This window comes from Nematocida displodere (genome assembly GCF_001642395.1).
Source record: "Nematocida displodere strain JUm2807 chromosome Unknown 13, whole genome shotgun sequence".
NCBI classification, from domain to species: Eukaryota; Fungi; Microsporidia; genus Nematocida; species Nematocida displodere.
The window spans coordinates 49,144-61,390 of NW_027138127.1; the positions used below are offsets into that span (position 1 = coordinate 49,144).

The window sequence follows — 12,247 nt, forward strand, 5'->3', positions numbered from 1 at the left end:
GACCATCTGCGGGGTGCCTCCAATTTATGAAGAGCTGGTAGACTTGCTCCTTAGATGGCTGCCTATGCTAGATACCACACCGGACGACGGTCTAGTGATTGCGGAGATAGTTAAGTGTTTTGAAATTGCCCGGAATGACGGCATCGGCTCCTACCACACCATTGACTATGTGATTAACGAACTTCTGCCCTTGGAGGAAACACCGTCCAACGGCTTCGGGAACCCGAACCCGATCTGGATAACACTGCTTAGAAACATAAGCGGACAACTTTCCCGGCTGAACATGGCCATGGACAGCCAACCGACAGCTTCTATTACATCTGGACAGTTTCTGGATGTGCTGGTGAAGATTAGCCTCTTTTCATCTCTAAAACGAGCTGTCTTCATCCAAATGGATTTGCAGGATGAAGAATGTCTGAGTTCGGCCACTATCCCGAAAACAACCCGAAAAATAGCCCAGGTCTTTAAAAGATTTGCTAACCGCCCCCGCATTAGCCCAAACACCAGGTTTCATGGGCCCAAAATCCTTTTTTGGCCTTCAGAAGCCATTGCTTCTTTTATGTGTGTCAGTAAGACTTTTCTCGCTTCTTTCTTTCGGGCTGTTCTGGGCAGTGGAGCGATGGAGGACATTTGGATTGGGTCTCCAGCATCAGATTCGGAAATCAATGTTAATGTGTCGTACCAACTATGTGCGACAAACAGATCCTTACAAACTGTTGTATTTCCAGCACACGCTTACGTCTCCACCATAGACCACCTCCTGACTAAGGCGCTGATGGTTACAATACACACGGCCTATCCCACAAGTGTTCTGCCACACATTCGCTTGGGGGGGAGGGCTTTTAACCATCTGAACATAAAGATCTATGACATAGAGCTATTTGGGTGCGATATGCCTCTAGAGGGTCTAAAGCTCTTTTTAACCCCGAATAGGTTTAAGACCATTACCATAGACTTTGTTCACTCTTTCTCAATGGCACCATGCGTGGTCCAGTGTGTAATATCGTGGATACTTCCCGTTTGCAAAAAGCGTGTTCGGGTTATATGGCCGGAACCAAGGAGTTATAGTGTTTCTAACTCAGAGTTAGTGGCAGGTGTACAGAAGTGGATGACAAAACAAAAAATTAGAGGGAAACTAACTATGATGGTGAGACATATGAAATGCATCCTTGTGTGGGAAAATTGATGGAATAAAAGACAATTAACCCGAAAACCCGAAAACCCGAAAACCCGAAAACCAACCCAAATCATAATCTTTGAGAGTTTATTTGTCCCCAGACAATGACGGCATTCACCCCCAAATACCATCTAGTGCACTTGCCTGTCTAGGTCTGTTTAGGGCGCCTATGTACCAAATGATCTCTTTGCAGTTGTTTTCTATCACCTGAGCTAGCCGGGGATCGTTTCCATGGGCTTCTGGATCAGCCAGTGTCTGCATAAAGACTTCTGTGGTCCATAGCACCAAGGACCGCCTGGGGGCGTAGTAATACTCTAGAGATTTGAGGTTCGGGAGGTGTGGCTCTATGCTGATGTACTGGTGGGCTCTGGATATTGTCGGGTCTTGATATTGGTAGCCACATTCAGCAATCACAAGATTCACAACCCCCGAAAAGGAGCGCTCGATCCACTGTATGAGAGTCTCAATGCTATTGAGCGGTCTTAGCAAGTTGTTGTCATTAACCACCCTGATTATAAGCGATCCTACTGTTACCTTTTCCTTGTGTTCTCCAGCTCTCACTAACCCGAACGCCCCAATCGTTATGGTTAGATTGGACACATTGATGTGTGTTTGTATTTCCGAGACAATGCTGCCCCACAGCTCTACAGGCAGCTCCATCGTGCCCCAATCCTTGCCAGCAAGGCCTTTCAGGGTTTCAGGGGAGGCGGTTATAGGTTTTTTTGTCTCCCAGAGCTCAAGCTCTTCCAAAACCTTCATGTCCCTCAGCAGTGCACAGTCCACGTTGGTGAGGTTGGTTGCCTTCCACACAAACAGTCCACACAGACCTTTTGGGTTTGAGCTGTCCAGAAATTGAAGATTGGTTATTCGGGTTGCATCATCTATGCTCAAAGAAAGCAGACAGTCTCCCATATCAAAGCGGCTTAGAAGCCAGGCATTAGACTCTGCAGACATGTTCCCCAGTTCTAGGAACTTGGTGTATACCTTAAGAATTCGGGTTGCTGGCTCTTGGTCTTCGGGGTGTAAAACATCCAAAAAATCTCTTTGTGGACACTCCCCAAATCTTTGTTTTAGAAAGCCTAGGAAATTCTTTATCTCTAGAATGTCTAACCCGTGTATGTAAAGATTCTTTGCATAAAGTGTCCCAAAAGCCCGGAATATCTTTTCCACCACTTCACTGTCTATTAGGCTGGGAAGGTCTGGGGTGATAAAGGCTGTGTTGCGGATGGTTAGTGATTTAAACTTTATCCCCTGCACCATTTGCTCGGGCACTGTTCTGGGTGTGTATTTGTTGATGTCTATTATGATATCCATCGGCTGTTTTTCGGCAATGTCAGTTCGCGATTCGGTGTTTCGGGTTAGAAGGTTGGATTCAGAAGCCGCGAAAAAAGCAAGGGTAGCAGCCGAGTGCGGGGAGTCTAGGTACTTCGGGCTAGCTCCAAGAACTGTCAGGGCTGTGATTGTAAGCACTGTAACTACGCTCTTCAACAATCCATACTGTCTCTGCATTTAAACTGGGGTTAGGGTTTAGTTTTAAATTATAAATTGGCAGAGTTTTTGTCCCTTAACCCCAATTGCCATATTTGGTAATGGAGCTTTGTGACAGCCACTATTACATCCAGCATGTGGGGGTCTGGGAATGTGCTGGCTTTTATAGGTCTGGATCTCTTAGCTGCACACTTACCTGTTCAATATGTACCATTTCATATTTTTATTTTACAGCCTGTATTGTGTTTTTATTTGGTAAGTGTTGCTGTTGTGGGGTGCTGTTGTGGGGTGTTTGGGATGGTAGGTGTGTTCGGAATAGATGTTTTTTTGACAGCTAGAAAGTATCTAGATTTGATTAGGTTAGAGAATATCTGTCCCGAACGAACACTGATCCAATTATTTAAATTAAACTTTTAAAGACTAACCCGAATGAAGTTCGTTTCTTATCTCAAAAAAACACACCAACAACCGAGAAACTCCGCCGCCTTTTGTTTGCTTGTCTTGACCATAGCAGTACATTGCGCTGAAGAAACAGCCCCAAACCTGCACCCAGACCACATCTTGTCACCATACACCGAACAAACCCTCAAGTTCTTTTCCCAGAGCTATTCTCAACAACGCCCGAACAACTTAAAAACAGGCCAAAGACCCGAGCAAGCACAGATCCTGAGGAAACAGACCCGCCCCATCCACATTATTCTCGAAAACTACACCCTGGACTTAGTGCCTGAGAAACTAGCCCAGGGCATTGAGTTTAGCACCCTTCTACTAATTTCAACCCCGAGGCACAGCCCAAACCATCCAGAGCCACTGTTTACACCCACCCGAACAAGCACTGCTGTTCTGCAGAGGATATTGTCTGCACTGGGCACGATTTGTGCAGATAGTCTGGAGTTTCACGGCGTAAAAGTAGATTTTTGGTCTTCCATTGAAAGCATGGCCCAGCGTCTGGGAAGAGCGGCTCGGGGCGTGGGGGATGGCCTCTATGGGCTTGGAATGCTAGACCAAGCAACAGTGCCGACCAGACACTCTCACAGCATCAAAGGTCTCAAAATAATAGCCACCACCGTTTCGTCCATCAAGTGGGTCCAGAAGCATCTAGACATGTCACAGTGCCGAATAAACTTGGCAATCTGGGGCCTGATGGATTTAGACAGCCTGGAGCTTGTGGACGGTTTTAACGTGGCAGGAGTTGAAGAGCTTTTTGTCAATGAGGTTTTAAGTCTATCAAGTCTGGAGTGCAAACTGCTCCGAGAGGGGCCTCTACCTAGCGTGCTAGTCATAGAAAGCCCCTTTGTGACTCCTTTCAAAATCTCTGAAAAGATCATCCACCAAATAGTCAACAACCATTGGAAGCTGTTACGCATACACAAGTGTATATGGAAAAGGTTGATGAAGCCTACCAAAGACACCAAACCTCCGAAACACCTCAGCGCAGACACTCTGGTAATTGACATGTCCCACTTTAGCGGTTTTCATGGATTCTACCTCACACCACTTCCGCCGATGGGAAACAACCAGGCTATAGTTAAGCATCTTATACTTAGCTTCCACAAGTTCAATAGCTTAATCGACTGTGCCGACATAGTTCGCACTCTTGAGTGGACCAGCAGACACTTTAGAGGCTTGGAGAAGGTTCGGATTGGGAATGAGGCTGAGATATGGCGGCCGGCTCCTTTTGTCATACGAGCGTGCGTTCTTCTCCTAACTAGCCCAGGCCTTACAAGTGTTAGAATAGCCAATGTTGAGTGTGCGCTTTACCAGAAAACGAAGGGGACAATTTTGGGGTTTTCTCTTGAGGCCTGGGACTTCTTTAAGACGGGCAAGCTCTGGGATGAGCTGTGTTACACAAGCCAGATTATGATGGGTTTTCTATCACCCGATATAAAAGAGATAATCAAGAACCAGGACAGGATTGACGACACAGATGCTCTCTGCTCCATATGTATGAATAGCCTCGACGAGCTCAAACAGATGAAATACCCCATCCCCGTCGAGGTATGCGTTTTAGACAAGGCAATGCACACGGTTTGTAGTATTTGTCTGTCTGCCCTGACCAAAGGATCTGGGCCATTGCAATACATCCCGTGCCCAATTTGCCGAGGCAGGATTGGGTTCCCATTTCTTAGAAACAAGATAAAAAGAAATGCAGGTGGTCGCTACTATCTGTTAATGGGTGTATACTCCACAGAGATAGATGTTTTGTCCTTTCCGAGCAACTGTCTTGGGGATCTTCTAAGAGGCGCCAAGAACAGAAGAGTTCTTTAGTGATAGGGGTAGTTTGGGGAGATAGAGAGATTAATTTTAACAATTTAAATTAAAAACTTTTACCCCAGCCCAAAATGGAAACAAGCCTAAACTGTTGTTTCAGACATATCTGTAAGCTAGCGCTCAAGTGCCAAGCGCTGTGGCTCCTTGTTCTGCCCTGCATGGTGCATTGCGGAGATGAGTTGGTCTCCAGCACACTCCCACCCTATATCATATCGCCATACACTGCACAGACGTTGGAATTCTTTTCTCTGACCCATTTTGAAGATTACTCAAATGCGCTAGACACTATCCGACAGTCTGGACAAACATACGTCCTAAAGAAACAAAACCATAGACTTTTCATTATCCTTAGCGACCACACTCTAGAAAAAGTGCCAGAGAAGATGGTGCATGGAATTAACTTCACCGCCCTTACAATATCGACAAATACCCCAAACGTTCCCACCCCATTCGATACAGCCGTGGCGTGTAAAATACTGACAGCATTTGGCACGATGTATGTAGACAGTCTGTACCTGTATGGGCTGGACGTTGGCAATGGTGAAGATGGCAACCATCCGGGGCAATGTTTGGAGCGGGGCATTCTGGGGATCTCTCCTATAGATCACGGCCATGGTGAATCAGAAGCACAAGTAGCCCCAGCTAATATCCACGTCAAGGCTCTTGAGATACTAGGGAGCTCTGAAATGGGCATTAAATGGATCCTGAGGCATATGAATATGTCACAATCCCGAATTATCGTGAAAATAAGATGCAGCCTAGCTTTGGAGAATCTAGAGCTTCTGGATGGGTTTCGGGTTAGAAGTATTGAAGAGATCTGGTTTTTCAACGATCTTGTAGTTGCTAGCCTGGAGTGCAAGCTGCTCCGGGAGGGCCCTTTGCCTGATAGTCTAGGCATATACATCCCTTACCACACAATCCGAACAATCTCAGAACAAATTGTCCAAAACATAATTAGCAAGGATTGGTGGGCATTGCATATTCCTATGCAGGTGTTTCGGGTGATAATGAAACCGAGCGAGTATCCCAAACACCTCAGCGCGGTGAGTTTAGTGCTTGGCGCGATGATATACGATACCAGCATGGGAGAGTGCCGGCCCGCGCCAGTACCAAACCCACTACCATCAATGGGCGGCGGTCTGGTCGTTGTTAAGTTTCTTATGCTGAATGATTTAACACTTAGGGATAGTGTTCCCGGTTGCCCAGAGATAATCGACGCGCTTGATGTTATATCCAGGAGTTTTAGAGGTCTTCGGGAGATTGTTATTAAAACTGAAAAGAGGGAGGGGCTCGTGCTCGACTTTATTCGCCGCAATCGATTTGTGATCACAACCAATCCAGGCCTTGCAAGCATTAAGATATGTGATATTGAGTGTTTGTTCTCGGCCAGCAAGGAAAAAGCCATTTTGTGTTTCTCTCTTGAAGCCTGGGGGTCGTGCACCCAAGGCAGGCTGGCTAGTGACCTGGCCCAAACCCAGACCGACCTAAGTCTGCTTTCGCCTCTGAACCAGGAGCTAGTTATGGGCCAAAAGTGGGCTGGCGGTGGCAACGAGCCGGTCTGCGCCATATGCCTGTCCACGGCTGGAGACCTCAGAGACACCAGCCCAGACACCAGCCCAGACACTGAAATCTGCATTTTGGACCACCCAGAACACCGAGTTTGCAGCAGTTGCTTGGCTAGGCTGGTTAGTGCCGGCAGGCGTTCGAGGCACATCAGGTGCCCAGTCTGCAGAGCGGAGCTCAGTGTCCCCTTTCTCAAAAAAAAACTACAAATGAACGCCCATGGGCATTTTGAACTAACAGGGGGTGTTGTAGCATTCCCATGTAACAACTTTAAGAAGGTCGTACCCCTCTATTAACAATAAAAGAGGTTTTTTCGGGTTAGTGAAACAGACTCGAGATCATGTTTAGTTTATCATGGCGCGGTATATGTGCGCCACAAACTATTATCACAGTTGCTTCTCACCCACAAGCCACACCCTTTTTTATATGTGTTCGGGTTAGTTCGGGCATAGGCTAGGGTGGAAAGGGGCTAAGTCCTGATTAGAGAAGGATGATTAAAAGTCAATCAATCTTAAGTATTTAAATTAAAGTTTGTATTAACGATAAGAATGGAAACAAAGCCAGTTTTTTATTTCAGAAATATCTATAAGAGGATACGCATACCCCACGTGCTATTATTCTTGGCTCTACTATCATACATAGCACACAGTACCGAGGAAATAGTCCAAAGCTCTTCCCCAGAGCACATTGTGTCGCCATACACCAAACAAACGATAAGGTTCTTTAGCAGAAGCTATTTTGAAAACCATCACAGTACCTTAGAGATTGTTAAAACACACGAAGAAACACACATACTCAAGAAACAGAGGAATTCAGTGGTGGTTTCTCTTCAAAAACACAACCTACACTCTGTTCCCGAGAAGCTAGTGCAAGGAATTGAGTTTAGTACCCTTAAAATAACATCAGCAGGCCCCATATTTCCTATCCGAGTCGATTCTGCTGTGCTAAACAAGATACTATGCGCGTTGGGCTCCATTGTTGCAGACAGCCTAGAGCTGTATGGGTTGGATGTCAATGCTATGAACACTAGCCCGAGCAGCATTCAACGAGTGGCTTGGGCCTTGGTTAGACACAAAAAACACAAAACCGTCCCGGCTCCACCAACCTGCATTCTCAACATCAAGCAACTCCTGGTGACGTCTGTCTCCTCGCCAACCATCAAGTGGTTTCTGGCATATTCAGACATGTCACAGTGCCGGATAAGCTTGGTAATAAGCGGGGGGCAAGAATTGGACAGCCTAGAGTTCTTGGACGATTTCAAGGCGGCTGCCATTGTGGAGTTAGAGATTTTGGACATTCTCAGACTCGACAGTTTGGATTGCAAGCTGCTGCGAGATGGCCCTATGCCAGACGTACTAACTCTCGGTGCCCGAACCCCAATATCCCGAACAATGTCTAGACAGATCCACCCGAACACTAACCCGAACACTGGAAGGTTTTGTTTATACCCACACAGCTATGGAAAGTGTTGATAAGCCTATGCATTTGCCCAACAAATTTCACTGTGGATAGGCTAGTAATTTACACGGCAGCCAGATTAACCGAGTCTGTGCATCCCCCGCCTGCCCAGAACTCCCTTCAATGGGAGACAACCACGCCACAGCCAATAGCGTTACGCTTTGTTCCCGACTTACACCCGCGTTGATAACCCCTGAGTATCTAAACCACGCTCTTGAGTGGATAGGCAACCACTTTAGAGGTTTGAAGAAGGCTAGTGTTCTGTTTGGTGGGAATGGTGATCCTGAAATGGTTAAGGCTGTTTGCAACAACTGGTTTGTGATCACGACCAATCCCAAGCTTAAGAGTATTTGGATAGGTGGTGTTGAGTGCATGTGCCCTCCCGAACTAGCCCTGGCACAAGCTAATCCTGGCATGGAAGATTGGGTTGATCTAACCATGGATACACCGAACACATAAGCTCGTTTTGTCCTTTCCACAAGGTGCATGTGTGAGTATGCTAATCACCATCTAGAATAAATGACTGTCTGCCTGTGTGCATATCTGTGTCCAATCGAGAAAACTGTTGTCGGGTTGTGAAGAGATCGTGCCCCGTGGAACAGATTCTGGAGGTGGTTGCATGTACCCCGAACTAACCCGGTATACTGGTATTGGTTCGAACATCCAATCAACGGAGTTAGCCAACTATTTAAATTAAAACTTTTTAACTAACCCATGGCGGAATCAAACCCAGTTAGGTTTTTCGGGAAAGTATGTAAAAAGATCCTAGGATGCCAAGTGTTGTGTCTAGCTGTGCTGTTTGTGGCTGTGGGTTGTAGCGACAGTTTCTCTGATCCTTTAGATTCCTCGGACTCCTCAGAGTCTGAACACATCGACTCACCCTACACAGAACAAACAATAGAATTTTTTGAGAAAGGCAGGTGTGAGGAGTACCCGAATGGCTTGAAAACTATTGCAATCTTCGAAAAAAGACATATACTTAAGAAGCAATTCAAAAAAATGTGTATTTACACACAGAACCACACCCTCGAAACTGTTCCTGACCAGCTAGCACAGGGGATGATGTTTAGAAAAATTACACTGACAACTACCCACGGCGACGTCCCCGCTAGCCTTGCAGTGCTGGAGAAGATATTGGGTGCCTTTGGCACACTCTGTGCAGACAAGCTAGTATTTGACAATCTGCCCACAAACACCGAGACAGATGGCGGGGAGAATCGTCTGGGAAACTTTGAAACCACGGCGCCCCTAGCCAAGTGCATTCTCAATGTCTCCAGGCTTCATATATTCACCAACACTGCGCCAGCTATTAAGTGGATTCAAGAGCGGGTGGATCTGTCGCAGTGCCAAACCTATTTGACTATATTTGGAGGCCTAGAACTAGACAATCTAGAGGCGCTGGACGGGTTCAATACTGAAGAAATTCTGGAACTAACCCTTAAAGATTTTAAGAGGCTCGATAGTCTGGACTGCAAGCTGTTCCGAGAAGGTTCTTTACCAGATGGGCTATACATGCACAGTAAAGATACACTAACCCCAAAGATCTCAGATGAGGTCGCCAAGAACATGTTCGCCAAGTACTGGGTAAACTTAAACATTCCCATGAAAATCTGGGAAGAGTTGATGGAATCAAACGACCAACCCGAACACCTCACAGTGGCTCTCCTAAGAATCGCATTGGAACCTGGGTGCAGCATCCCAACACCAGTGGAGGAAGTGAAGCGGGTTAGAGTCAGCTCTCTTACAATTGACTTCAACAACTGGGATAGCTTGGTAACAACCTCACATCTAGAACAGACTCTTGAGTGGGTAAGTACAGGATTTGAAGGTCTGGTGTCTCTTAGTGTTCTGGCTCGAGATGCACCACCCGAACTAACAGATTTTGCCAGAAACAACAGGTTTGTGATCTCAACCAACCCAAATCTCAAACACATTGAGTTCTGTGCTATTGAGTGCCTGCATGACCCGAACATTGTCCCGAACACTAACATTTTGTGCTTCTCTCTCGAAGCCTGGGAGCTGTACACCAAGGGCAAACTGGCTGATGAGCTGGGCCAGGCCGATCTGTGCCAGCTTTCACCCGAACACCGGGCCATAGTCATGTCTAAGGAGGAAATGGGGGGTGACAGTGACCCCTGCCACGTGTGTCTCTGCTCAGCTGATGACCTCAGAAGCAGCAGCCCCGACACCCAAATCTGCATTCTGGATCGCGCGAAGCATACTGTTTGCGCCAGATGCCTGGATGGCCTGATTAAAAGGGGTAGAGATTCGGGGTCTATCACGTGTCCAATGTGTAGAGAGCGGGTTAACCTTTCGCTTCTTAAACACAGGATACACAGGAATGCCCAGGGCCAGTTCGAACTAGCCATATGCACGCAATTACCTGTCCTGTCCTTTCCACGAACTAACCCAAACGCCCTACCCGCAATCTAGAATAAACGTCTATGGGCTGTCTGTGGGCTGTCTGTTTCCGTGTACGGATCTGTTGTTTTTGGTGGTCTTGTGTTGGTCTCTTGCAAAAACATTCCACGCATCCACTCCCTCCCACACACCCAGACTCTTTCTTTTTATTTTTTATGAGAGAGTGCAAATAGAAAAGACAAACAGTCTTTCCGCCGAGACCACCAAAGGACGAGAGGTGTGTTGTGATGGGGCGTTCGGGTTAGTTCGACATATATATGGCCGCGCTATGCTATTGGGCACGCACTATACCGAGCACGCCATAGCGCGCCATAACGCAACCAAACACCTTAAAAGATTGAACCTTACCGATTGCACCCCCGGCTTTGCATAGGTGTTCAGATCTGGGATGGAACGAAACCCATGTTTTTGTTTTGTGTTTTTTGAGGCATCTCAACCCGAACACATAATCAAACTGATCAACCACTGATCTATAATATCCAAGACACAGTTTTCAAGCCCATGGCACAGCACAGAACATACACCCAAGTGATCTACATCATAGCAGCCATGGGTTTAGTGTGTGGCTTAGTTGTGTTCGGATTAATCTATTACTACAAGGCCCCGACCAAAGTCTCGAAAGCTACAACAATGACCAATGGTCAAAATGCGACAGAAACCTATGACAAAACATCACAGCCAGACAGCTCCACAGATAGCACCACAGACAACTCCACAGACAACCCCACAGAAACACCAACCCTATACAAGCCACAGATTCTCAACCCAGCCACCAGCCCCAAAACAACCCGAATTGAAGCCCTTGCCTTTTTTAAAAAGGTAGATGCCGTGCAGGCGAAAGAGCATGCCAGTATAGTGGAGATAGATATGAAGAACCTAGCGACAGAGGACATTCCGGATCAGATATATTCAAACAAGCCGTTTGAAGAGATATTTGTCTACGGCTCTGCTTCTCCAGATTCAACCGACTTTACACCCCCCCAAAGAAATGGAAGCACTTGTCAAACTTCTCCAAGCAATCTCTGGCGTCTGCACACAACTTCTTTCCATAAACGTTTTCAACACAAAAGAAACGCTGCCCGAAACCAGCCAAATTGCTCTTCCCAACATCAAAACACTGGGGATAACCCAAATATCGCCCTCCTTTCTTGCATGGTGTTGTGAGACTGTTGATCTAAGCGCCCGAACAACAGGGATGGCCATAAAAGTAGGTGGGTGCGCCACCACATCCATCAAGTGTTTGGACAGTCTAGGCGTTCAATGTCTACGGGACCTTGCTCTGGAAAAACTGCCAAACCTACAAACTCTGGATTGCCGGGTGATAGAAAGCACCCCCCGTGCGTGTATGGGTGTTTTGAAGCTTTGGGACCTTCCCAACATCGCATACATATCTAAACCCCTAGCCGAGATGCTAACAGAAGATATCTGGGAGGGGGTGTGCATGGACATGCACATTTGGAACACAATCTGTTCCCAAGCAAATAGGAGCATGAATGCATCGAGGGACCTCTGGCTTATTGTGCATAGTTTGGATGAGTTGGGCGGGGGTAGTGTGTGTCCCGGAGTTGAGTCACTGACTGTGGAAGAAAAGGCCAAAACGGGCATAACATACACCGCCTTCTTTGAAACAGCAATGGGGTGGGTGTTAAGTAGCGGGGAAGGGATCAAAAAGATTGGTGCTATTAGCGTCAAGTCAGCTGACCCTTCCTTGAACACCAACGCCAAACAGAAGCTCAAAAAGTTCGGGACATTCGTTTCTGAATCAGAAAAGTGGTCACCCATATTCAGGCAAAAGACCTTGTACTTAAACGATATGCCCGTGCCCATTCACGAAACAAAGATCATCGAATGGATAAAGAACACACTAAC

At 46.7% G+C, this 12,247-nt stretch overlaps 7 protein-coding genes across 7 annotated transcripts; 6 read left to right on the plus strand and 1 right to left on the minus strand.

Annotated features, from left to right (window-relative positions):
• Positions 1-64: 64 nt before the first annotated feature.
• On the plus strand, positions 65-1,186 carry NEDG_02111 (uncharacterized protein; the record flags this gene model as incomplete). The annotated part of the gene is made up of 1 exon (XM_067689529.1): positions 65-1,186. The coding sequence occupies one exon, from the start codon at positions 65-67 to the stop codon at positions 1,184-1,186; it is 1,122 nt and encodes a 373-aa protein (XP_067545685.1).
• A 105-nt stretch (positions 1,187-1,291) lies between these two features.
• NEDG_02112 (uncharacterized protein) lies at positions 1,292-2,686 on the minus strand (the record flags this gene model as incomplete). Its single annotated transcript, XM_067689530.1, has 1 exon — positions 1,292-2,686. One exon carries the CDS (start codon positions 2,684-2,686, stop codon positions 1,292-1,294), a length of 1,395 nt encoding a protein of 464 aa, XP_067545686.1.
• A 408-nt stretch (positions 2,687-3,094) lies between these two features.
• NEDG_02113 (uncharacterized protein) lies at positions 3,095-4,933 on the plus strand (the record flags this gene model as incomplete). Its single annotated transcript, XM_067689531.1, has 1 exon — positions 3,095-4,933. The coding sequence occupies one exon, from the start codon at positions 3,095-3,097 to the stop codon at positions 4,931-4,933; it is 1,839 nt and encodes a 612-aa protein (XP_067545687.1).
• Positions 4,934-5,007: 74 nt separating this feature from the next.
• On the plus strand, positions 5,008-6,795 carry NEDG_02114 (uncharacterized protein; the record flags this gene model as incomplete). Its single annotated transcript, XM_067689532.1, has 1 exon — positions 5,008-6,795. One exon carries the CDS (start codon positions 5,008-5,010, stop codon positions 6,793-6,795), a length of 1,788 nt encoding a protein of 595 aa, XP_067545688.1.
• A 252-nt stretch (positions 6,796-7,047) lies between these two features.
• Positions 7,048-7,971, plus strand: NEDG_02115 (uncharacterized protein; the record flags this gene model as incomplete). The annotated part of the gene is made up of 1 exon (XM_067689533.1): positions 7,048-7,971. One exon carries the CDS (start codon positions 7,048-7,050, stop codon positions 7,969-7,971), a length of 924 nt encoding a protein of 307 aa, XP_067545689.1.
• Positions 7,972-8,671: 700 nt separating this feature from the next.
• Positions 8,672-10,390, plus strand: NEDG_02116 (uncharacterized protein; the record flags this gene model as incomplete). Its single annotated transcript, XM_067689534.1, has 1 exon — positions 8,672-10,390. The coding sequence occupies one exon, from the start codon at positions 8,672-8,674 to the stop codon at positions 10,388-10,390; it is 1,719 nt and encodes a 572-aa protein (XP_067545690.1).
• A 976-nt stretch (positions 10,391-11,366) lies between these two features.
• Positions 11,367-12,245, plus strand: NEDG_02117 (uncharacterized protein; the record flags this gene model as incomplete). Its single annotated transcript, XM_067689535.1, has 1 exon — positions 11,367-12,245. A coding segment is annotated over one exon (879 nt), but the record flags the coding sequence as incomplete, so codon positions are not given.
• Positions 12,246-12,247: the final 2 nt, after the last annotated feature.